Source organism: Ornithorhynchus anatinus, chromosome 5, assembly GCF_004115215.2.
Source record: "Ornithorhynchus anatinus isolate Pmale09 chromosome 5, mOrnAna1.pri.v4, whole genome shotgun sequence".
NCBI classification, from domain to species: Eukaryota; Metazoa; Chordata; class Mammalia; order Monotremata; family Ornithorhynchidae; genus Ornithorhynchus; species Ornithorhynchus anatinus.
The window spans coordinates 5,029,351-5,054,937 of NC_041732.1; the positions used below are offsets into that span (position 1 = coordinate 5,029,351).

The 25,587-nt window shown below is 53.3% G+C and overlaps 2 protein-coding genes across 4 annotated transcripts; one reads left to right on the forward strand and one right to left on the reverse strand.

Annotated features, from left to right (window-relative positions):
• Positions 1 to 1,468: 1,468 nt before the first annotated feature.
• Positions 1,469 to 12,548, reverse strand: LOC103168709 (sialic acid-binding Ig-like lectin 14). Of its 3 annotated transcripts, XM_029065617.2 has the most exons (10): positions 12,333 to 12,548; positions 11,938 to 12,059; positions 9,897 to 9,967; positions 6,042 to 6,416; positions 5,030 to 5,323; positions 3,869 to 4,141; positions 3,426 to 3,728; positions 2,895 to 2,994; positions 2,646 to 2,796; positions 1,469 to 1,923 (listed from the first exon to the last, which is right to left on the reverse strand). In XM_029065617.2, exons 1-10 carry the CDS (start codon positions 12,345 to 12,347, stop codon positions 1,804 to 1,806), a joined length of 1,824 nt encoding a protein of 607 aa, XP_028921450.1. In that variant the 5' UTR covers positions 12,348 to 12,548; the 3' UTR covers positions 1,469 to 1,803. The 3 variants fall into 3 exon arrangements, with proteins under 3 accessions (XP_028921450.1, XP_028921452.1, XP_028921453.1); XM_029065619.2 differs by lacking the exon at positions 12,333 to 12,548 and having other exon boundaries at positions 9,897 to 9,980; positions 11,938 to 12,026; XM_029065620.2 differs by lacking the exons at positions 2,646 to 2,796; positions 2,895 to 2,994 and having other exon boundaries at positions 12,333 to 12,547.
• An 11,003-nt stretch (positions 12,549 to 23,551) lies between these two features.
• LIM2 (lens intrinsic membrane protein 2) lies at positions 23,552 to 25,499 on the forward strand. Its single transcript, XM_029065622.1, has 4 exons — positions 23,552 to 23,726; positions 24,163 to 24,312; positions 25,100 to 25,234; positions 25,438 to 25,499. Exons 1-4 carry the CDS (start codon positions 23,552 to 23,554, stop codon positions 25,497 to 25,499), a joined length of 522 nt encoding a protein of 173 aa, XP_028921455.1.
• Positions 25,500 to 25,587: the final 88 nt, after the last annotated feature.

A 25,587-nucleotide genomic window follows, 5' to 3' on the forward strand; every position in this document is an offset into this window, starting at 1 on the left:
GAGCTTGCACTCTAATGGGGGGACAAAGAAAAATATTTTCAACTATAGTGGCCAAAATAAATGTTGTCCTTCGCACCGATTGATAGATACATGAGGGCTAAGTGGGGTGTAAATAAGTTCACAAGTGCTAGAGTTGGCTGAAGGGATGGCATGTCAAGGGGCTGGGAAATTAATTGGGTGAAAACTTATTGGAAGAGGTGGGGTGGCTTTTGAGGAAGGATTTGAATGTGGGGAAAGCTGTGGTCTGTCTGATGAGAGCAGCAAAAGGATATTCGAACCACTGAAATGACACTTCCCCGCCCTCACCCCCAATCTGCCTCCCCCACTTCTTTGAGCTGGGTTAGGTACAACCCCATCAGAAGGGCAGGGTTGGAGGGTACCCCTAGCTGATCTCCTTGTTTCCCTTCTGAGACTTTGTAAGGTAGCTATTCCAACACAGTGAGTCCTTTCAGAAAATTCAACCATTGCAGATCATTTATTTTTCTACGTTAAGCACTTATTATGTGCCAGGCACTGTACTAAGTGCTGGGGTAGATACAAACCAAACATCCTGGACACAATCCATGTCCCACATGAGGTTCACAGATTTAATCCCCCTTTTAAAGAGGAGGTAACGGAGGCATAGAGAAGTTAAGTGACTTGCCCAAGATCATGTTTGATTTTATTCCTCTAATCTTGGTATTTACAAACCACCATCATTGACTGCCCAGTATAGAAGAAGGTTCCCCACACAAGGTATTCACCCCTTCATGGGTCTCCTTCCACTGCAAGACACACCCTGACTCCAAGTCCTCTGTACTAACTCCATGGGGCCAGGGCCGGTCTGAAAGATCAGGCCCCTCTAAGCCAGACCTGGGGTCCAGTTTGTTTGGGGAATCCCGGGGCCACCCAAGACCCCTCAATGGGAAGCCCAAACCTTCTGAAGAAGCCCAGAAGCAAGGAGAGGAAAGAGTTTTGCCAAGTTTTGGGGCCTACATCCTCTCTGAAGGCCCAGAAAGAAAACCACTGGAGAACCTAGAGATATCCAACTCTTCCAGGACAGGAAGAACCTTCTGAGGTCACTAAGTCCACTCCCTACCTCCACATCATATCCCTGCCCCCTTCAGAGAGGATTCTGGCATCTTAGGAGATCACCAGGGAGGTTATAACAGAGCTTTTCCTCCTATTCTCTTCTCTGGGGGCTGGGGTGCCGACTGTGGTGAGAGAGGAGGGAACAGTGGAAATGGGGGTATTAGACTTGACGGACATGAGCCCCTCCAGAGAGGAATCTGGGGTTCAGGGGCTATCGAAGTGGGGTTTGTATGGGGGCGAGGACAGACCCTGCTCACCCTGCCAGTTCCCAAATCTTTCTCCTCCAGGCAGCCCTTGTGGGCCGAGCAGCAAGGAGACGGTGACCATTCCCTCCTTGCATCCGTTTCTGAACCTCTCTGGTCCCAGTCTCGGAAGGAGGCAGAATGAAGAGCCGGTGTTTGTTCTGAAACCGATTTATTTAAAGAATCTTGTGTCCTGCGAGACATGAGGAGGAAGGGAATGAGGAAGAAGAGAGGGAAGAGGAAGTGAGTGGAAACAAGGCCCTTTTCCCTAGAGGAGCAGCTCCCCAGAATAGGCAGACCAAGGGAGCAGAGGTGATGGGTTGGAGAGGCAAGGTCCCTCCCACCCACACCAGGCCAGAACACAGTAGTCCCGCATCCGGGATTAGAAACTGGAGCCCCATTGCTGGCTGGGCAGAGGTGGCAGTTGGGCGAGGCTAGGGGTGGTAGGCCTTCACCCTGCTGAAGAATGGGGCGGGGGGCCGCTCGGGGGTCACATGTTGGAGTATATCTGCTCGGTCAGGTAGTTGGGCTGGCTGCCCCCAACAAACACTTCAAAGTTCTCATAATCAGCATCTGGGCCTGGAAACTCAAACTTCTCTCCCGCCAGCTTCTGTGAGGAGAGAAATGGGAGGTGAACACCTCAGGACTCGGCCAGCCCCGCTGCCAAGTCTCCAACTTCCCTCCTCCAGGTCCAGGGAACCCAGCTCCCCACCCCCACTCTTCTCCCCACCCCCAGCCCCCAGGCACTCCCACTGCCCCACTCCCCTTCCAAGATCTTATTCATTCATTCATTCAATAGTATTTATTGAATGCTTACTATGTGCAGAGCATTCATTCATTCATTAGTATTTATTGAGCGCTTACTATGTGCAGAGCACTGTACTAAGCGCTTGGGATGAACAAGTCGGCAACAGATAGAGACAGTCCCTGCCGTTTGACGGGAGCACTGTACTAGGCGCTTGGAATGGATAATTCGGCAACAGATAGAGACAATCCCTGCCCAATGACGGGCTTAGAGTCTAATCAGTAATGTTGGTATTTGTTAAGCGCTTATTACGTGCAGAGCACTGTCCTAAGTGCTGGGGTAGATGCAGGGTGATCAGGTGGTCCCACGTGAGGCTCACAGTCTTAATCCCCATTTTACGGATGAGGTAACCGAGGCACAGAGAAGTGAAGAGACTTGCCCACAGTCACACAGCTGCCAAGTGGCAGAGCCGGGATTCGAACCCATGACCTCTGACTCCCAAGCTCGTGCTCTTTCCACCGAGCCACGCCATGTGGCAGGCTTCCTGCCCCTCTCCTTCCAGCTCTGCCCCCCCAACCTTTTTCTACCTGGCTGAGGGGCGGTCCCGGCCCCCGCTGGGTGTGATACATGTGGATGAGATTCCCGATCCCCACGCTGCTGGGGCTCCGGCTCAGCTTTTCCCCAACCTGGTTTTCTCTCTGCAGGCTCAGGCCCAAGGGAGACTGAGCTCCGTGTTTTCTGTGGGAGTAAGGGCTCGGGCAGTTATTCCCAGGAGAGTCCCCACCCCTCCTGACCCCATAAACCACCCTCTCCTCCTTTCCCAGAGTCCCTCTCACCGGCTTCGGATCCACCGGCAGACCACAATCATCAGGACCAGGACCAGCAGCACCCCGACCCCACTGGCCCCCAAGGCCATAAGCAGCTGCCGTTCTGACCCTGAGGGAAGAGGGAGAGCGACGGAGGGGAGAGGGATTCAGTTTTTCTCCCCCCACTGACTATGGGGTTGAGAAGCAGTGTGGCATAGTGGATACAGCACAATCCTGGGGGTCAGAAGGTCATAGGTTCTAATCCCAGCTTCGCCACTTGTCTGCTTCGTGACATTAGGCAAGTCACTCAACTTCTCTGGGCCTCAGTTCCCTCATCTGTAAAATGGGAAGACTGTGAGCCCCGTGTGCAAAAGGTCCGTGGGACAGGATCTGTGTTCAACCTGATTACCTTGTCTCTACCTCAGCATTTAGTACAGTTGCTGGCACAGAGTAAGCACTTAACAAATACCATATCATTATTACTATTATTATTACTGAATCCCGAGGAGCCCAGGGGAGGGAAGGGATCCGGCATTCGGATCCTGAGAGGCCCATGAGTACCTGAGGGTGGCAGAGGCAACAGGGGCAGCTGCAGCTCGCTCTGGCCATGGAGGTTCAGTGCCCGGCAGGTCACGTTCCCTGGCGGGGAAGCGAGCATCCAGAGCTCCCCGAGCACGGCCCCGTCCCAGACTGAGGAGACAGCACTCATGGCCGAGTCGTTGTAGTCTCCGGGCACAGGGTGGGCAACGCCGGGCAGCAGCCACTCGAGGCTCGGGTCCGGGTTCCCCCGGGCCCCACAGTGACACATCAGCCCCCCGTCGGGCTGTGCTGAGCAGTTTCCCAGGGGCAGGAGCAGCGGCTTGTCTGGAGGGCAGGAGGGAGGCAAGGAGAGATTCCTGAGGCCACCGGCTTCCCTCCCTCCACCCCAAGATGCTGTTGCCCACGGCCCCTCAGGACTAGGCCACCCATCGCCATCTTCTCCCACCCCTGCCCCCGCCAAGTACACTGCAGGTCCAGGTTCAGCGGCGCCGACTCTTCCCCGACACCCAGCTCATTGATCCCGGCGCAGTAGTAGGGCCCGGTGTCGCGGAGCAGGCCCGTCAAGGTCACGGTGTCCAGGTCTCCGGCCCCCGGGATGCTCGTGCGTGTGGGTCCCTGGGTCCAGCGGAAACCCCGGGCCGGCGGGTGGCTCTGGCAGGTACAGTGCAGGGTGACAGAGCCGCCCTCGGTCAGTGGTCCAGAACCCTGTATCGACACCTGGGCTGCCCGGGGCAGGTCTGTGGGAGAAAAGTCAGTCAGTCAGTCAGTCAGTTAGACTTACTGAGCACTTCCAGGGGCTGGCACGGGAAGGATGGAAGAGTGGATGACCCAATGACCTCTTTCTCTGCCTCTCCAGTCACACACCCTTTTGACTTTTCTTTTTAATTTGTGTATCGTGTATTTGTCCTTGTCCCTTAAGCTGTTCTCATGTTTTTGCATGTCACTGCTCCTGATGTGTCCGTCTCCAGTCCTCCTTCCCCGACCCCGACCTATACTCCCAGATTGGGAGCCCCCGGAGGGACAAGAGACTGAGTCTAATTCCCACCTGTGTACTCTTTCTCAGTGCTTAGTGCTGTGCTCTGCACACGGTAAACAATAAATACTATTACTACTACATCTTCTCTTGTCTTCTTCTCCCCTCTCCCACTTTGCTCCCTGCAACTTAGAGCCCTACATAGGCCCGGGTCCTTCCTGTGGACCACGGACTCAGTCTCTCCTCTCCTGTTCAGCTGCTGGGATGACAAGTCCCAGGAGCCCCCAGGAAAATCCTCACAGGCTTGTCCCCTCCCTGCCCAAGAGACGAGGTTAGGCCCTACTGGCTTAGTCCAGATTGGGCAGTCCCAGAGGGGCTACTGAGAAATTGAGGGCAGGGAACAGCTTCCCCCAGAGCCAGCCCCACTACCCCTCCCCTACTGCTGCTTCCTCCTCAGGCGCCTCAGACAGGAGAGAAATCCACCTTCTTCACACATGGGTTTGGGGGGCCCAACTCAACCTCACTGTCCCTGCCCCTAGCTCCACCCCTGCTCTCACTCAACCCTGTGGTGGGTTCAAGCCCGCGACCCGGTGTGGCCAACCAGTGGTGGCTACAGCACTGCCTGCCCAGGCCTCGCCCCCACTCCACTCACACTTGACGCGGAGGTTGGTCCTGTCCCAGTTCTGCTGACCGCTGGGGTATAGCACCATGCACTCCACAGGGCGACTGTTGTCCGAGGCCGAGGGCACCAGCTGCAGTCGCGATACCAGCTGCCACAACCCATCCCGCAGAGGCTGGTGGCTCACGTTGGCGGCCTCCCCCAGGCCGGACCAGGTCAGGGTAGGGGGGTCCGAGGGGCAGGTGTGCTGGACGGAGCAGGTGAGGGTGGCGGGTACCCCCTCCTTCAGCTCCCTGGGGACATGCAGCTGCAGCGGCTCCGGAGTTTCTGGGGGCACAGTTGTGGGGACCCGGTTGTCTCAGCCCAGTTTATCCTGGGCCGAGTACCCCCACCATCGTTCAACCCAGCCTCTGGCTTATCCTCTGACCTATTTCCTGGGACTCCAGAACCCCACTCCAAGCCTCTTCCCCAATTTCTGACTGTGCTCCCTAAGATCCAAGTGCCCCACCCCAGATCTCTCTCCTTCCTGTGTGCCCCACTCTAACCAGAGTTCAGTGGCTCCCATAGATTCTCATCCCCAGCTTTCCTGGACCCCATTCCCAGCTGGGCCCCCTCCCACAGCTCTCCCAGGCCCCAGCTCCCCCAGCCTCTAGCTCTCCCAGCCTGGGTCCCCTCCCCAAGGTCCACCCATCCTGCAGCCACATCCAACCTGGATTCCCCTGCCCCAAGCCTCTCCCCACTCCCTCCTGCTCTGACCTTAAGGCTATGCCCAACTATGACCTCCTTTCCTCTTTTTCCACTCCCTTCTGCTTCTTCCTGACTTCCTCACTTTATTCACCCCCACCCCCAGACCTAAAGCACTTATGTCCATCTCTGTAAGTTGATTGATTTATATTAATGTCTGTCTCCCCCTCTAGACTGTAAGCTCGTAGTGGGCAGAGTATGTGTCTGTTTATAACTGTATTATTCTCTCCCACATGTTTAGTACAGTGCTCTGCACGCAGTAAGTGCTCAATAAATACACCTGACTGACTGACTGACTGACCTTCCACGGTCAACTTCAGGGTGTTGTCGTAAAAGCCATGGCTCCCTCCCTCGGAGTTGATCCAGACGTAGTAGGCGTCAGCATCGCTGGGGAGCACGGGGCTGAGCCGCAGACTGCACTCCCCCTGGGCCGGGTCCCCAAGCAGCTTCCAGCGGGCCTGGGCATCGCTCTGGGCACTGGCCTGGGCAGTGCTGCGAAAGACCTCGGGGTAGCCCACGGAGCGGTACAGGTACCAGGTGATGGTGTAGGGGGACCTGGCTTCTGGTGGGGCCCTGAAGGAGCAGGGCAAGACCACGCAGGAGTTCTTCAGGGCCTTCAGGGAGGAGGGCAGGGACACATGCCAGGATGGAGCCCCCTCACTGCACTGCAGCATAGCTGGGGAGAGAAGGGGGGCACTGAGGCGGGGCTCTCTGGACCCTCAGCCCTGCTGGGAGCAGGTGGAAGGGGGAGGGATGGAGTTTGGGTTGGTGGGGGGAAGCTGAGGCTGGGACAGAGGACAGGTGCCTGACTGGTAGCCAGATGGAAGGCAGAGTTCAGCTCCTCTGGGCTATTGGGTGGGACCACGAAGAGGTCAGAGGTCAGAGCCACAGACCCCCATGCCTCCCACTTGCCTTGGCTGGGTCTGGTCAGGAACCCCCCTGGGATCCACGGCCCATGGAGGGACCCCCAAACACAGGGTGCAGGGTGCTTTTTTTGTTTGTTTCTCATGGTATTTTTTAAGCCCTTAATATGTGCCGGGCTCTGTACTAAGTACTGAAATGGATACAAGTTGGACACAGTTCCTTTCACTTTTGGGCTCACAATCTTAATCCCCATTTTACAGATAAATTCAGTGACTCACAGAAAAGTTAAGTGTCTTGCCCAAGGTCACGCAGTAGACAAGTGGTGGAGCCGGGATTAGAACCCAGCTGCTTCTGACTCCCAGGCCCTTGCTCCATCCACTAGGCCATGCTGCTTCTTGGTGTTGGGAGGAGAGGGCAGGGAGGGTGGGGGGATGGAAGGGCTGCTACTCGCTTGGCTCTGGGGATGGCTCGCTTGACCCTAAGGATGGTTCGCTTGACCCTGGGGATTGTTCGCTTGGGGTGAACCTTCCCCCTACATCCCTCATCATGCTCAGGCTCCTCATGTCCATCAGCTCTGGGACTTTTGACTTCAGGTCTCAGCCCTCCCCAAGCCCCCCACCCCCAGTCTTCTGTCTGTCCTCCCTCCCATCTGGCCCCACTTCCTCCCCCAAGACTGAAAGGCTCAGAAATTTTTCCTGGGAAACCTGGCAGAGACAATTAATTATGATATTTGTTAAGTGCTTACTATGTGCCAGGCACTGTACTAAACGCTGGGGTGGATTCATTCATTCATTCATTCAATAGTATTTATTGAGCGCTTACTATGTGCAGAGCACTGTACTAAGCGCTTGGGATGAACAGGTCGGCAACAGATAGAGACAGTCCCTGCCGTTTGACGGGCTTACAGTCTAATCGGGGGAGACGGACAGACGAGAACAATGGCACTAAACAGCGTCAAGGGGAAGAACATCTCGTAAAAACCGATGGCAACTAAATAGAATCGAGGCGATGTACAATTCATTAACAAAATAAATAGAGTAACGAAAATATATACAGTTGAGCGGACGAGTACAGTGCTGTGGGGATGGGAAGGGAGAGGTGGAGGAGCAGAGGGAAAAGGGGAAAATGAGGCTTTAGCTGCGGAGAGGTGAAGGGGGGATGGCAGAGGGAGTAGAGGGGGAAGAGGAGCTCAGTCTGGGAAGGCCTCTTGGAGGAGGTGATTTTTAAGTAAGGTTTTGAAGAGGGAAAGAGAATCAGTTTGGCGGAGGTGAGGAGGGAGGGCGTTCCGGGACCGCGGGAGGACGTGACCCGGGGGTCGACGGCGGGATAGGCGAGACCGAGGGACGGCGAGGAGGTGGGCGGCAGAGGAGCGGAGCGTGCGGGGTGGGCGGTAGAAAGAGAGAAGGGAGGAGAGGTAGGAAGGGGCAAGGTGACGGAGAGCCTCGAAGCCTAGAGTGAGGAGTTTTTGTTTGGAGCGGAGGTCGATAGGCAACCACTGGAGTCGTTTAAGAAGGGGAGTGACATGCCCAGATCGTTTCTGCGGGAAGATGAGCCGGGCAGCGGAGTGAAGAATAGACCGGAGCGGGGCGAGAGAGGAGGAAGGGAGGTCAGAGAGAAGGCTGACACAGTAGTCTAGCCGGGATATAACGAGAGCCCGTAATAGTAAGGTAGCCGTTTGGGTGGAGAGGAAAGGGCGGATCTTGGCGATATTGTAGAGGTGAAACCGGCAGGTCTCGGTAACGGATAGGATGCGTGGGGTGAACGAGAGGGACGAGTCAAGGATGACACCGAGATTGCGGGCCTGCGGGACGGGAAGGATGGTCGTGCCATCCACGGTGACGGAGAAGTCTGGGAGCGGACCGGGCTTGGGAGGGAAGATGAGGAGCTCAGTCTTGCTCATGTTGAGTTTTAGGTGGCGGGCCGACATCCAGGTGGAGACGTCCCGGAGGCGGGAGGAGATGCGAGCCCGAAGGGAGGGGGAGAGGACAGGGGCGGAGATGTAGATCTGCGTGTCATCTGCGTAGAGATGGTAGCCAAAGCCGTGAGAGCGGATGAGTTCACCGAGGGAGTGAGTGTAAATGGAGAACAGAAGAGGGCCAAGAACTGACCCTTGAGGAACTCCAACAGTTAAAGGATGGGAGGGGGAGGAGGCTCCAGCGTAGGAGACCGAGAATGATCGGCCAGAGAGGTAAGAGGAGAACCGGGAGAGGACAGAGTCCGTGAAGCCGAGGTGAGATAAGGTATGGAGGAGGAGGGGATGGTCGACAGTGTCAAAGGCAGCAGAGAGGTCAAGGAGGATCAGAATGGAGTAGGAGCCATTGGATCTGGCAAGAAGGAGGTCACGGGTGACCTTAGAGAGAGCAGTCTCGGTAGAGTGGAGGGGACGGAAGCCAGATCGGAGGGGGTCTAGGAGAGAATGGGAGTTAAGGAATTCTAGGCATCGATTGTAGACGACTCGTTCTAAGATTTTGGAAAGGAAGGGTAGTAGGGAGATAGGACGATAACTGGAGGGGGAAGTGGGGTCGAGAGCGGGTTTTTTTAGGATGGGGGAGACGTGGGCATGTTTGAAGGCAGAGGGGAAGGAGCCCTTGGAGATTGAGTGGTTAAAAATAGACGTTAAGGAAGGGAGGAGGGCAGGGGCGATGGTTTTAAGAAGGTGAGAGGGATTCAAGCAAATTGGGTTGAACACAGCCCCTGTTCCACATGGGATTCACAGTTTTAATCCCCATTTTACAGATGATGGAACTGAGGCCCAGAGAAGTGAAGTGACTTGCCTAAGGTCACACACCAGGCAAGTGGCGGATCCGGGACTAGAACCACGACCTTCTGACTCCCATGCCTGTGCTCAACCTACTACGCCAGGCCGCTTCTCTAAGCCATGCCATGCCACTTCTCACTTGAGAGCCGGCGGAGGGCCAAGAAGGAAGGAGTGGGATGGAGGGGGAACAGAGCGGGAGTGGAGGGGGAACAGAGGGAGGACAGTCTTGGACGTGGGGATGACCTTTGTCCGATACTCTCCTTATTGAATCCTTGTTCACCCCATCTCCGCAAACAAAAGAGCCGTTTGGGGCCAGACACCCCTCCGTATCAGCCCACACTGGCCCACACAGACCCCGGCCCACATAAGCACCAGCCCAGCGGATTGACCTTCTCTGGCCTTGACCTCCTCCTTCTGACTCCAGGCTCCTCACTCCCTCCCCCAAGCCCTACCTCCTTCAGGGAGCAATAGAAGAGAAGGGGAACCCCCGAGGGAAAGGGCCTGATTTGGGACTGGGGGAGAAGGGGACCTCACCGATTAGCAGAGTCAAGAGGAGCTGTGGCTGAAGGCACCCCATGTCTGAGTCCTGGGGGAAGCACGGCGATCTGAGGAAGGGTGCTCGAGTCAAGGGGAGGTGGGGAGGGTGTGAGGTTCCAGCCCAGTGGCCCCTCAACCCCACTCCCCTCCCAGCTCCCCCTTCTTCCTCCTGGGGATCAGGCATCGCTCTGTCACATGCTGCCTGGCCCCAGCCAGTCGCCCTCTAAATCCCAGGAGACAACCAGGCCCTGGGGGCCCCTCCAACCTCCACCCCCTCCCTCTTCCTGACCCAGCTCCCACCTCCAGCTGGCTCCTCCCTCTCTCCCATCTCCCTTCTACCCCTTCTGCCGGGGCCCCCCGACAAAACATCTCTCCATGCAGAAGCCCCTGTCCTGGTTCTGCCTCCTGGCCTCCTCAGGTACCCATGAAGACAAAACAAAAGGAATCCTGGGGTTTGGGGGACAAGAACTGGGTCCTCTGTCCCCATCCCTGATTTAAGGGCTTCCTCAGCCTCTTTCTGCCCCAGCTCTGGGAAGTGAAGTTTTAATAGCCAGGGGTCAGGGCTTAGGCTAACCAGATTTGCTGTTGGGGCAGGGAAGAAGAGGACTGGATTTGGGGAAAACAAAAAGGAATCGCCCTTTGGGGGAGTCTGCTGGGAGACAAGTCTTCACCCTTCCTTGCTCCAGGCATCTCTGGGAGGCTGGTGCGGTGAAGGTCTGGGATCAGGGGATAATAGTAATATTATATATATATTACTATTATCTATACTATATATATATAATAATATAATAATGTTGGTATTTCTTAAGCGCTTACTATGTGCAGAGCACTGTTCTAAGCGCTGGGGTAAACACAGGGGAATCAGGTTGTCCCACGCGGGGCTCACAGTCTTAATCCCCATTTTACAGAGGAGGGAACTGAGGCACAGAGAAGTTAAGTGACTTGCCCACAGTCACACAGCTGACAAGTAGCAGAGCTGGGATTCGAACTCATGAGCCCTGACTCCAAAGCCCATGCTCTTTCCACTGCGCCACGCTGCTTCTCTATATAATGATATATAATAATAATTGTGTTTTTTGTTAAGCGCTTTCTATGTGCCAGGCACTGTATAAAGCGCTGAGGTGGATACAAACAAATCAGGTTGGACACAGTCCCTGTTCCACTTGGGGCTCACAGTCTCTATCCCCATTTTACAGATGAAGTAACAGGCACAAAGTGACTTGCCTAAGGTCACACAGCAGACAAGTGGCAGAGGTGGGATTAGAACCCATGACCTTCAGACTCCCAGGTCCATGTTCTATCCACTACACCAACAGGCCCCTGGGAATGAAACCCCTGGGCCCGGGCCGGAACCTGGCAGGTCCAGGGAAGGGTCAGGAGCTTTTGCCACAGTGGGTCAGGGCTTGCGGGGGAAGGGGAAATTGAGAGAAGTGAGATGAAGGGGAGGTGGCATCTTGGGGAAGCAGATGACGTGAAGGGAGGGAGTGTTGTGGGCAATTGCCATGGGCATTGTGAGGTTTCTGTTCTTCTTCCCTAAGTTTAGTTCCAGGTCATGAGGATGGAGGAAGAGAAAATGAAGGGGTCTCCTCATGATGAAGTGGCTTTCCACCTCGGGCACCCTTTCCTTTATGATTCTCTTCCCCTTTCAGGACTTGGAGACCCTGTCCCCTGCCCCTACTTCCCCTGCTCAGAACTCAGCACTCTGGTTCCAGTCCCTCCCAGGAGCAGTCTCTCTCCCACCCCCCAACCCCCCACCGTGACCCAGCGTTCTGTCCTTTACCTCAGCTCCCCTCCCAAGACCCAGTTGTCCTGTCCCCCCACCACCCACTCCCCCCCACAAGGACCTGGCATCCTAAACCCCCAACCCTATTCCCCTAAGGCCCGATCTAGCCATCTTGCCCCGCCGCCCACAGCCCCACTCTCTTCCCAGGACCCAGGCATCCTGTACCCTCCCCTTCCCAGGACTCAAGTGTCCTGCCCCCAACTCCCCTCCCCACAAAGTCCACTCCTTGCTCAGAGCCCAGCTGAGCAGTCTTACCTCATCTCCCAGTTCCCAGCTTCCCCTCTGGACTCACTTCTCTGGCCAGCAGTGTTACAGGAAGGATCCGCTCTGGGTCTACCACTGGCTGAGGGACCCAGAAGGCTCATCCTCAGTGTGATCTGTCAGAAAGGGAACAGAAACTCAGAGGAACCCAGAGCACAGCCCTGGCATACTCCCAGTTGAGGGTATGGAGAATTCTGGGAGAAGCCCTTGCTGCACAGTCAAATCCCAGAGACCCAAGTCTGCCTCTGCCAACCCCCACCATCCCCAACTCCTGGCGGTCTCTCCTTCCTCCTTCTACTAAGGGACTGGTCATCCCCAGGCCCAGACTGGAATCTGAGCCACAGGCAGGGAGTAACCCCCCACCTCCCCGACCTCCCCCGACCCCTCACCTTCAGCTCTAGCATTTCATGGTGCTTCTGGTAGGCGATGGCGGCTTAAAAAGCAGAACTGTCTCAGCGGAAACAAATTCAAGTGAGGCTGGTTATTGTGGTCCCGTTAACATCATGCAATTAAGACCTAACACTTACCGAACTGGAGCCGGGGTGGAGACAAGCGGCATCTAAACTCTAACAACTCGAAATGCTTTTCTCAGCTCTCAGGCCTCCCCTCATTGTCTCCACATCCTCTCCCCACGCAGTACCCATTCCACACCACCCCCTCCCTAAAAGTATCTGATTTTCTGAACTTCAAAGGGGAATCTGCCCCAATTTCATCACCCCCTCTTCAGGAACAAGAGCCATGGATAAATGACTGAGCAAAGTGGACAGGAGGGAACCACAAGAAGGAGACAGGCATTAAAAAAAGTAAATAAATGATGGGTATGTACATAAGTACTGAGGGGGGGTGAATAAAAGGAGCAAATTAAGGCAATGCAGAGGGGAGTAGAAGAGGAGGAAAAGAGGGCTTAGTCAGGGAAAGCCTCTTGGAGGAGATGTGCCTTCAGTAAGGCTTTGAAGGTGGGCAAAGTAATTGTCTGTCAGATATGAAGAGGGAGGGCATTCCAGACCAAAGGCAAGACGTGGGTGAGAGGTCAGAGGCAAGATAGATGAGACTGAGGCTCAGCCACTCAGTCAACTGTATTTATTGAACACTCAGTGTGTTTAAAGCACCGTACTAAGTACTTGGGAGAGTACAATACAACAGTATAACAGACATTCCCCGCCCACAACAAGCTTACAGTCCAGAGGGAGAGATAGACATTAATAAAAATAAATAAATTCTGGATATGTACACAAGTCCTGTGGGGCTGGGGGGGGGGGGGTGCGTGAAAAAGAGGAGCAAGTCAAGGTGATGCAGAAAGGAGTGGAAGAAAAGTAAAAGAGGGCTTAGTCGGTGAAGGTCTCTTGGAGGAGATGTGCTGAAAGTAAGGCTTTGAAGGGGGGAGAGTAATTGTCTATCGGATATGAAGAGGAAGGATGTTCCAGGCCAGAGACAGGATGTGGGCGAGAAGTCACCGGACAGGTAGACAAGAACAAGGTAAAGAGAGAAGGTTAGCATCGAAGAAGCGAAGTGTGTGGGCTGGATTGTAGTAGTAAAGCAATGAGGTGAGGCAGAAGTGGGCAAGGTGTTTGAGTGCTTTAAAGGCGATTATAAGGAGTTTCAGTTTGATGCAGAGGTGGATGGGCACCCAAGGGAGGTTCTCGAGGAACGGGAAAACATGGACTGAACATTTTTGTAAAAAAATGATCCGGGAAGCAGAGTGAAGTATGACTGGAATAGGGAGAGACAGAAGACAGGGAGGTCAACAGAGTGGCTGATATCATGACGAAGGCTCGGATTAATGTGGTGGCAGTTTGGGTGGAGAGGAAAAGACAGATTTAAGCAAGTTTGAGCCATCAGGATTTAGTGACAGATCGAACATGTGGATTGAATAAGAGAGATGAATCAAGGATAACACCAAGGTTATGGACTTGTGAGACAGGAAGGATTGTGGTAATACTGTCTACGGTGACGAGAAAATCATGGGCCCAATATGGTTTGGGTGGGAAGATGAGTAGTTGTGTTCTAGATATGTTAAAAGTTGGAGGTGACGGCAGGACATCCAAGAAGAGAGTCTTGAAGGCAGAAAGAAATGTGAAACTGCAGAGAGGGAAAGAGATCAAGGTTGGAGATGTAGATTTGGGAAATCATCCATATAGAGGTAGTAGTTGAAGTCATGGAAGTGAATGAGTTCTCCAAGGCAGTGGGAGTAAATAGGGAATAGAAGGGGACCCAGAACTGAACCTTGAAGGATTTCCACAGTTGGTGGCGGAGGAGAAGCCTGCGAAAGAGACTGAGAAGAAGTGGCCAGAGAGATAGGATAACTAGAAGAGGAGAGTGTCATCTAAGCTGAGGCGTATGATGTTTCCAGGAGAATGGGATGGTCGACAGTGTCGGAGGCATCTGAGAGGTTGAGAAGGATTAGGATGGAATAGGGGCCTATGTATGTATGCATTTTTTATTTGCTTGTTTTGTTCTACAGAGAAGAGCAACAGTTATCCCCAATTCAAAGTCTTGTTGAAGGCTCATCTCCTCCAAGAGGCCTTTTCAGACTAAGCCCCACTTTTCCTCATCTCCCACTCCCTTCTACATCACCCTGACTTGCTCCCTTTGCTCTTCCCCCCTCCCAACCCCACAGCATTTATGTACATAGCTGTAATTTTATTTATTGGTATTGATGTCTATCTCCCCGCAGCGCCTCACAGACAATTCAATTTAATTGTACCTACTGAGTGCTTACTGTATGCAGAGCACTATACTAAACACTTGAGAGAGTACACAGCAACAATAAATAATCATAGTCCCTGCCCACAACAGGCTTACAGTCTAGAGTCAGGAAGACAGACATCAGTAGAAATAAATAAAATTACAGATATGTACATTAGTGCTATGGGGCTGGGCTGGGGCGGGGAGATAAAGGGAGCTAGTCAGGGTGATGTAGAAGGGAGTGGGAGATGAGGAAAAGTGGGGCTTAGTCTGGGAAGGCCTCTTGGAGGAGATGGGCTTTCAATAAGGCTTTGAATGGAGGAAGAGTCATTGTCTGTTGGATTTGAGAAGGGAGGGCATTCCAGGCCAGAGGCAGGATGTGGGCTAGGGGTCGGTGGTGAGACAGGCAAGATGGAGGCACAGTGAGAAGTTTAGCACTAGAGGAGCGAAGAGTGCGGGTTGGGTTGTAGGAAGAGAGAAGTGAGGTGAGGTAGGAGGGGTATGGTGGTGGAGTGCTTTAAAGCGGATGGTGAGGAGTTTTTCTTTGTTGTGGAGGTGGATGGGCAACCACTGGAGTGTTTTGAGGAGCGGCTGAAATGCCTTGACCATTTTTGTTGCAAAATGATCTGGGTAGCAGAGTGAAGTTTGGACTGGAGTGGGGAGAGACAGGAGGCTGGAAGTAATCCAGTAAGGTGGCTGATGCAGTAATCCAGGCAGGATAGGATGAGTGATTATATTAACGTAGTAGCAGTTTGGATGGAGAGGAAATGGTGGATTTTAGCTATGGCATGAAGGTGGGACTAACAGGATTTAGTATTGGATTGAATATGTGGTTTGAATGAGAAAGTGGAATTAAGGATAATGCCAGGTTATGGGCTTGTGAGACAGGAAGGATGGTGGTGCCAACTACAGTGATAGGAAACTCAGGGGAAGGACAGGGTTTGGGTGAGAAGATAAGGAGCTCTGTTTTGGACATGTTAAGTTGGAGGTGACGGGAGGACATCCAAGTAGAGATGTCTTGAAGGCCGGAGGAGATGCGAGACTGGAGAGAGGGAGAGAGATCAAGGCTGAAGATGTAGATTTGGGTATCATCCGTATAGAGGTGGTCATTGAAGCCATGGGAGCAAATGAGTTCTCCAAGGGAGGGGGTGTAGAGGGAGAATAGAAGGGGGCCCAGAACTGAACCTGAGGGACCCCCACAGTTAGGGGGTGGAAGGCAGAGGAGGAGCCCACGAAGGAGACTGAGAATGAGCGGCCAGAGAGATGAGGAGAACCAGGAAAAGACAGAATCAATGAAGCCCAGGTTGGATAACGTTTCCAGAGGAGGAGGTCTACAGTGTTGAAGGCAGTTGAGAGGTCAAGGAGGTTGAGGATGGAGTAGAGGCCATTGGATTAAGTAAACACTCAATAAATATGATTGAATGAATGAATGAACTACTTAAACTTTAATCATCCTGTTAAGATAACCTAAAAAGTTAACTCAGCACTACAAGAATTTAAAAAGAGATAAAAATGGGTTTGATCCAAAATATTTATTAATTAATGTCATCTATTTTTTTTTGCCCTACCACTTTTATTTAACCTTTTATTTAACCACTCCGGAGTGTACTTTAGACAGCAGAAAAGTCCCATTTATCATCAGTAAAGCTGCACCGAGTTCTCATTGATTACTGGGTCCATTCCCAAAATGGGTGACTGTGGGAATTGCAACAAGTCGAAATGAAAAATACAGGACTTTTATGGTGCGTATTTATGAAGTGAGACCTCCTGGGGACCAGTGAAGTCTGGGTACTGATGGCACCCAAAGATACCAGAGACCCCCGTGAAGACTTGAAAATAACATACTTTTTTCATCATGTGTGTTACACAGGTTAAACAGCATAACACAATGACGTTAAACGAAACCTTTTATGGAAATCTGCAGAATTTATAACAGGTCTCCAGGGGCACTCCTGACCACACTCCCATCCCCAGACACACTTTTTCATTGTATTTGTTAAGCACTTACTGTGTGTCAAGTCCTGCCTCAAGCACTGGGACGGATACAAGATAATCAGGTTGCCACAGTCCCTGACCCATACAGGCCTCAAAGTCTAAATCGGAGGGAGGAGGATTTAAACTCCATTTTATTCATTTGATACTCATCCCATCCTCCACCCAATGGCACTTTAAATTTTATATTATAAATTACTTATTTGTTCATATTAATGCCTCTCTCCTCAAGACTGTAAGCTCGTTATGGGGACCCATGTCTGCCAATTCTCTCCCAAGTAATAATAATAATAATAATGTTGGTATTTGTTAAGCGCTTACTAAGTGCAAAGCACTGTTCTAAGCGCTGGGGGAGATACAGGGTCATCAGGTTGTCCCATGTGAGGCTCACAGTTAATCTCCATTTTATAGATAAGGTAACTGAGGCACAGAGAAGTGAAGTGACTTGCCCACAGTCACACAGCTGCCAAGTGGCAGAGCCGGGATTCGAACCCATGACCTCTGATTTCCAAGCCCGGGTTCTTTCCACTAAGCCAAGCTGCTTCTCTCTGCCAAGTGCCTAGTACAGTGCTCTGCACATAGTAAGAGCTCAATAAATATGATTGATTGATGTTACAGATGAGGTAAGTGTGGCACAGAGAAGTTACGTGACTTGCCCAAGGTCACCCAGCAGAAAAGGCAGACAAATGGCAGGGCTAGGATTAGAACCCAGGTCCTTCTGACTCCCAGGCCTGGGCTCTAGCCACAAGACCACATTGCTACTCTGTTGCACTGTATTCTCCCATGAGCTTAGTAACGTTGGTATTTGTTAAGCTAATAATGTTGGTATTTGTTAAGCTCTTACGATGTGCTGAGCACTGTTCTAAGCTCTGGGGTAGATACAGGGAAATCAGGTTCTCCCACGTGAGGCTCACAGTCTAAATCCCCATTTTACAGATGAGGTCACTGAGGCCCAGAGAAGTGAAGTGACTTGCCACAGTCACCCAGCTGACAAGTGGCAGATCTGGGATTCGAACCCATGACCTCTAACTCCCAAGCCCGGGCTCTTTCCACTGTACCACACTGCACACAGTGCTCAATAAAGACCACTAATGATGCCGATGATGGCAAAAGAGCCCAGGCCTGGGAATCAGAGGTCCTGTGTTGTAATCTTGGGCAAGTCACTTCACTTCTCCTGGCCTCAATTTCCCTATCTGTAAAATGGAGATTAAATACCCATTCTCCCTCTTAGACTGCGAGTCCCATGTGGGACAAGAGACTATGCCCTCTGGTGATCTGCCCCAGAGCTCAGGTGCTTGGCTCGTAGTAAGCACTTAACAAACACCTTTATTAGTATTTATTATTATTAGAGAAGCAGCGTGGCTCAGTGGAAAGAGCACGGGCTTTGGAGTCAGCGGTCATGGGTTCGAATCCCAGATCTGCCACTTGTCAGCTGTGTGACTTTGGGCAAGTCACTTAACTTCTCGGTGCCTCAGTTACCTCATCTGTAAAATGGGGATTGAGACTGTGAGCCCCACGTGGGACAACCTGATTCCCCTGTGTCTCCCCCAGCGCTTAGAAAAGTGCTCTGCACATAGTAAGCGCTTAACAAATACCAACATTATTATTATTATTCCCACCTAAAGTGAATCAGCATCCAACCCCTCAATCCTACCAGCACCTCATTCCCCCTCCATAGCCCCACCCTATCCGCCATTACAGGGGCACAACCACGTGGTGGTTGACTCCGCCATTTTGTTTCTTTCCCTTGGCATGACTGGACCAGCCCCACGGCCCCGCCCCCTCAAACCATCTCCCGCCTTTCTCCCCCTAGAACTTTCCGCGAGGGTTTGACGTTTTTTCTCGAAAGACATCGTCCTTCCCAACCAACTTCTCCCCTCTCCCCCTCCATTCCTTTTCCCGCCTTCCTCTTGGCCCCGCCCTCGGCATGAGGCCTTAACAGCTTTTTTTCCACGGCGCCTCTCATGGCGGAGGAATCCATGCCCCTCCTTCCCCCCCTGTTAGCGACCCCCTCGGCGGAAGGATTTTCGGAAAGAGTACGAGAGCGAAAATTGTCCATAATGGAGGAGCGACAGGAGGGCGGCGCGATCCACGGGTGAGAGACCCAAAGAGAGGTGTTAGGGGGTCCAAGACCCCGAGGGATTGATTTTTGAAACCTCGAAAGACAGAGACACCCAAATCCTAGCAACTTGAAAGATAACACCTGAGAGAGAATAATAATGATGGCATTTGTTAAGCGCTGACTATGTGCAAAGCACTGTGCTAAGCGCTGGAGAGGATACAAGGTGATCGGGTTGGCCCACATGGGGCTCACTGTCTTAATCCCCATATTGCAGATGAGGTAACTGAGGCACAGAGAAGTTAAGAGATATCAGGGACTTTCATTTTGCCAAACACCTGGAGAAGCAGTGTGGTTCAGTGGGATGAGCCCGGGCTTGGGAGTCAGAGGTCATGGGTTCTAATCCCTGCTCCGCCTGTGTGACTGTGGGCAAGTCACTTCACTGTGCCTCAGTTACCTCATCCATAAAATGGGGATTAAGACTGTGAGCCTCATGTGGGACAACCTGATTACCCTGTATCTAACCCAGTGCTTAGAACAGTGCTCTGCACAGAGTAAGCACTTAACAAATACTAACCTTATTTCCAGGGCTCTCGGGCAGATGCAGCCATTTTTGAGGCCCTACGAGAGGCTTAGAGGCTCTGAGAAATTTTCAAGGCCTTCAGAGTTACAGACACCGGGGTTTTTTGAAAGCATTAGGGAGAAAGACAGTGGTAACTTAGAGACCTGAGAGATGATACTTTGAGAGATCTTAGAGACCTTCCTAGAGACAAATGCTGGAAGATGTTTGAGACCTTTGGGGACAGACGCAGATGTCTTTGAGACTTTGAGAGGGAGACATCAGGAGATTTTCGGGACCTTCAGAGAGACAAACTTTGGGAGGTTTATGAGGCGTCAGAGAGGGAGTCAGGCATTTTCAAGACCTTTAGAGAGAAGCAGCGTGGCTCAGTGGAAAGAGCACAGGCTTGGGAGTCAGCGGTTATGGGTTCGAATTCCGGCTCTGCCTCAAAGCAGCTGTGTGACTGGGCAAGCCACTTGTCAGAGCCTCAGTTCCCTCATCTGTAAAATGGGGATTAAGACTGTGAGCCCCACGTGGGACAACCTGATCACCTTGTACCACCCCCCCCCCGCGCTTTGAACAGTGCTTTGCACATAGTAAGAACTTAACAAATACCATTATTATTATTATTATGTACATCCACTAGCTGCTAAAGACGCACTCTGAACACATGCTCCCACCAGTCATTCATTCATTTATTCAATAATATTTATTGGGCACTTACTTTGTGCAGAGCACTGTACTAAGTGCTTGGAATGTACAACTTGGCAATAGAGACAATCCCTGCCTAATAATGGGCTCACAGTCTAAATGGGGAAATAGCTCATCGCGTTTATAGCTTCTTCAGTTGCCACTGGAGTACATGCAGACACACGAATTTAAAAAATAGAAGAGCCCTACTGGATAGAGCACTGGCCTGAGAGAAGGCCCTGCATCTAATCCCGGCTCCACCCCTTGTCTGCTCTGTGACCATGGGCAGGTCACTTCACTTCTCTGTGCTTCAGTTACTTCATCTGTACAATGGATATTAAAACTCTGAAGTCTGTATGGGACAGGGACTTTGTCCAACCAGATTAGTTGGACCAACCGCAGCGCTCAGTACAGTACCTTTCACATAGTGAGCACTTAACCAGTACCATAAAAGAAAATAATAATAATAATGTTGGTATTTGTTAAGTGCTTACTATGTGCAGGGCACTGTTCTAAGCACTGGGGTAGATATAGGGTAATCAGGTTGTCCCACGTGAGGCTCACAGTCTTAATCTCCATTTTATGGATGAGGTAACAGGCACAGAGAAGTGAAGTGACTTGCCTACAGTCACACAGCTGCCAAGTGGCAGAGCTGGAATTCGAACCCATGACCTCTGACTCTCAAGACGGGGCTCTTTCCACTGAGCCAAGCTGCTTCTCTAAGTGAGACTCTGAGAAACCTTAAAGACCTCAATCAATCAATGGTAATTATTGAGCCCTTACTATGTGCCGAGCATTGTATTAAGCGCTGGGGAGAGTAAAATACAACAGAACTGAGGCCTTCCCAGACTGAGCTCCCCCGCTTCTCCCTCTGCTCCCCTTCTACCCTCTGCCCCTTCCCCTCCCCTCAGCACTGTCCTCATTTGTATATATTATTTATTACCCTATTTATTCTGTTAATGAGATGTACATCCCCTTGATTCTATTAATCGTGATGCCTTGTTTTTGTTTTGTTCTGTTTTGCTTTGCCGTCTGCCTCCCCTGATTAGACTGTGAGCCCGTCATTGGGCAGGGATGGTCTCTATCTGTTGCCGAATTGTCCATTCCAAGCGCTTAGTACAGTGCTCTGCACCTAGTAAGCACTCAATAAATACTGTTGAATTAGCACGTTCCCTGCCCATAACGAGCTTAGGATATATCTCCAGGAGAAGACAGAGCCACCCCTCCCCTCCCTTTCTCTTTGCTTTCCGTCTTAACCACCTTCTCTCCCACTCTCCATCTTGGCACTTGAGGGAGCATTGGCGTTGATGGTGGATTTCTCTGACCCATTATCACCGCAGGAGCTGGTCCCCACCACCACCACCACCGCCTCCGCCCCCACCGCCACCATCGCCACCTCCACCACCGCCACCGCTGCCAGCGTCGTCTCCGCCTCCGCCGCCACCTCCTCCGCCATCTCCATCGTCACCCCCCCCTCCGCCTCCCAATCTTCCGTCGCCACCCTCAAACTCGGTCTCGTCCCTTTACTCCGAACTGCAGACCTTCTTGGAGAGTCTGCCGTCAGCACCGCTGGGTGGGCAGTCCAACCCGATCATACCCGTCCAGCTGAGCACCCTCACCTACCTGCTCAACCATGCCCTCCTGGGCGCCTACACCACGCTGTGGGCCCTGGGCGTCCCTATCCCCATCCTCTCCACCGCCGTCAATAACGTGAACGTGAATGGCCTGCGCACCTCGACCGGCCCCTGCTGCGCCTGCTGCACTCTGCATTCCTGCTGCCACAGCTACCGGCCCGCCGCTTCGCAGGCACCGGGGGTAACCCCCCAACTCCAGCCCCTCCTGTTGCAGCCCCGGGTGTGGAAAACCCCTCCGAGGCAAGGTGGGGGTGGCCGGGGAGCCCAAAGATCTAGCCAGGGCCATTGGGAACGGGGAGCAGACGTGAGGCGAAAGCGGGGAGTCGAGGGATGGGGCAACTGTGGGGAGGCCCTCTCCCGCAAACAGAGCCGGGTGGAGCCACGGTGGGAGCCACCGAAGCCCTCTGAGCCGCCAGCCTCTCCCGCCGTCCTGTTCAGAGAGAAGTGGCAGGAGAAGTACAAGGCACCATCACCGGCTCCCCCCGCCACGGCCGGCAAGGGCCGGGAGGAGGAATGCAAGAACCCAGGCCGTTCGGGCCCTCCTGCCTCCCAGCGTGCCGCCTTCAACAACTACCTCCGGAACCTGTTTCAGTTCCCACACAGGGAACAGCAGAATGGGGAACCTCCTTCTAGCCTCTCAGTCCAGCCCTCCAAATCTGAAGACGAGAACCTGTGAGCCTTCCTCCCTGCCATCGGGATCCAGCTTCTCCTGCCTCTTGTTCTTCCAGTTGGAAACCCCATCCTTGTTGCCTCCCAGTTTCCCCCCAGTTTGTTGGTGCTTAGTGTGAACCACCCTCTGAGGACTTTCTCTTCCTCTGACCACGTCGCCGCCCAGAGCTCGCAAAGACCAGCTGAAAAGATGCCGCTTCTCGAGACTTAGAACTGAGAAATCTACACACTCTCTTGCCTCTGCCCAGAAAGGAACAGTCAACCAGACCAGCCTCTCGCTTCCTAGATGCCTCTCCCTGCTAAGGGCTGGCTGGAATATGTGGGGTGAGGGGGAAACCTCCAGAGTTTGCTTTTCAATAAAGAAAATGTTTCCGTTACCACTGGGTTCTGTGGCTCTTGGAATCGAGGGATTCGCAGAGTGGAGCTGGGAGAGATGAGGCCTCAGCTTAGATGGGAGGGGGTTGGGCCCCTGGATTCTCCAACCCAATTTGCTTGAGTCCACCCCAGGGCTTAGTACAGTGCCTGGCACATAGAAAGCACTTAACAAATAGTACAATTATTATTCATTTTTCCAGGGAAAATGGAAGCTGTATGGCCTGGGAAAGAGGAGTGATTTGGAGCTTTGACCTATGGAGGATGAGTCATAAGTATTTATCAGTGTTTGTGCCGAACACTGGAGTAGGAAAAAGGTTGTTTAACTAGGGGGGCCCTTTGGCCTTAATTTGGAGGAAAGGGGGAGTCTCTGGGCTCTTCTCTGGAGGAATGGAGTCTCTGGGCCTCTGGCCCGGCCCCTGCCCCCCGAATTAGCAGGCTCAGCTATTTCCATTGACTTCCCTCGCTTTGCCTCATCTGCAGTTCGGCTTCTGGAAACTGCTAGCATCCCCGGTCCTGGCTTGTCCCCACAGCCACCCCCAGGCCCATTGTGAAGAGGGTTAAGGGATTTGGGAAGCAGGGGCGGGGAAGGGAGAGGCCGGGGTCCAGCACGTCCCCTGGCCAGAAGAGTCATCTGCCACCAGAGCTCGACACCCTCCCAGACCCGCAGGTAGGAATCTGGCTCCCCGGACAAACCCCCGCCCCCTCCCCACTACCCACCCAACTTCCTCTCTCCTTATGGGACCCAATTGTTCACCCCTCCCGCCTTCCTTGCAGGCATGCCCCTTTCCCAAGTCCCAGGGGGCCCTTCCCTATCTCTTCTGATGTCCAGAATCCAACCATTTCCACCACTAGGCCCAACTCTCCCTTTCTCTGGATTTCTCTCTCTCTGTCTTTCTGTCTCTCGCTCTCTGTCTCTCCACCAGCTGTGCCAGGCCAGCCAGAATCATGTACAGCTTCATGGGAGGGGGTCTGTTTTGCGCCTGGGTGGGCAACATCCTGCTGGTAGTCTCCACGGCGACTGACTACTGGATGCAGTATCGACTCTCAGGAGCTTTTGCCCACCAGGGGCTGTGGCGCTACTGCCTGGGTGGAAAGTGCTACCTGCAGACGGAAAGCATCGGTGAGGGAGGACCCGGGGCAGGGGGCCAGCCGGGGTGTGTGTTTCGGGGGACTTGAGAGACCAGGGAGTAGAATGTCGGGGCAGTAATCAGAGGGGCCAGATGGTGAGGCTGGGGGATTGCACTTGGTGGGCAGGGGTCTTCGGAGTCAGAAGTGGGGAGGTTTGGGGGCTGGAGTTTGGAGACAGAGAAGGGCCACTGGTAGCATTTTCAGAAGGGATCCTAAGGGGGAGAAGGAGAAAAATGGAGAGAAGACAGGAGAAGAGAGGACAGGAAGGAGGCTGGGGGAAGGAGGATAGAAGATGTTGGGATCCCAAGAAGGGGCTGGGGGTATAGGGTGCTGGGAGTTGATGAGTGGAGGGACTAAGTGGGCTAGGGAGCACTTGGGGAGGGGTCTTAGGCATTCAGGTGTCACCCTAGCCTACTCCCACTTGGCAGCTTATTGGAATGCCACCCGAGCCTTCATGATCTTGTCATCGCTGACCTGCTTCGCTGGGATCGTCGTGGGCATCCTGGCCTTTGCACAGTTACCCGCCACCCCCCGCCTGAGCCGCCCCTTCTCTGCTGGAGCCTTGTTCTTCACTTCCAGTGAGTGACCCTCAGCTCACCACCGCCTTCTCCTCCCAGGTCTTCTCACCCCCACCAGACCTGGATCGGGAGAGTGAAACAGACTCCTCCCTCTGAGTCCCCATGCCTGGTGTGTCCTCCCACCCCCATCCCCAATCCCAGCCCTCCGTCCCCCAGCCCCATCTCACCCCTTTCCTCTTTGTCCTTACAACCTCCCAGAGGGTAGGGATCATGTCTTCCAAATCTTTGCCCTCTCCCAAGTGCTTAGTCCAGTTCTTTGCACATAGTTGGTGCTCCATAAATACCTTTTTTAAAAAATGGTATTGCTTAAGCACTTGCTATGTGCCAGGCACTGTACTAGGAGCTGGAGTAAATACAAGATAATCGGGTTGGACACAGTCCCTCTCCCACACGGGGTTCACAGTCTAAGTCAGAGGGAGGAGGAGACCATGAGGGCTACAGATGAGGAAACTGGGGAGGCACAGAGAAGTTAAGTGACTTACCCAAGGTCACAGAGCAGACCCGTGGCAGAGCCAGGATTAGAACCTAGGATCTCCGACTCCTGGGCCCATGATCTTTCCACTCGGCCACTTTGATTGATTCATTACCTTCGCTCTTACCCCAGCCTCGACTCTACCTCTCCCCGTCCTCCACACCCTCCACACTCATCTAAGCCCCCGCTACTACGGCTCCATCTGTGTGTCCCTGTACTGGTCTCCTCTAACCCAGTCTCTGTCCCCATCCCCCATCTCTGTCCCCACCCCTCCCTCCATGTCTCTATTGCCCACCCCCCACCCCACCCCCTTAGCCCTATTTGTTCTCCTGGCCATGGCTGTTTACACTGGGGTGACGGTGAATTTCCTGGGCAAGCGTTTTGGGGATTGGCGTTTCTCCTGGTCCTACATCCTGGGCTGGGTGGCCCTGCTCATGACCTTCTTTGCAGGTATGCCCTAGCTCTGGGGGAAGGGGACCTCTGCGTCTAGCTGGAAGGGGCCAGGAGGGGAGGGGTCACTGTTGCAGCATGGGGGATGGGGGAGCCGAGGGTGGAGGGGCCGTGGGTTGTGGAGGCTGGGGGAGGACTATGGGTGAAAAGGTGGGGAGGAGTCCGGGGATTTGGGGGATTCTGGGGGCCTGGTGTCTCCACAGGTATCTTCTACATGTGCGCATACCGGATGCATGAATGTCGCCGCCTCTCCGGACCACGCTGAGCGAGTCCAGTCCCAGGCTCCTGGTGTCTCGACACCCCCTCCAATCCCCACGGAATCCTCCCTGAGTCCCAGATCCCCGGCCGCCCTC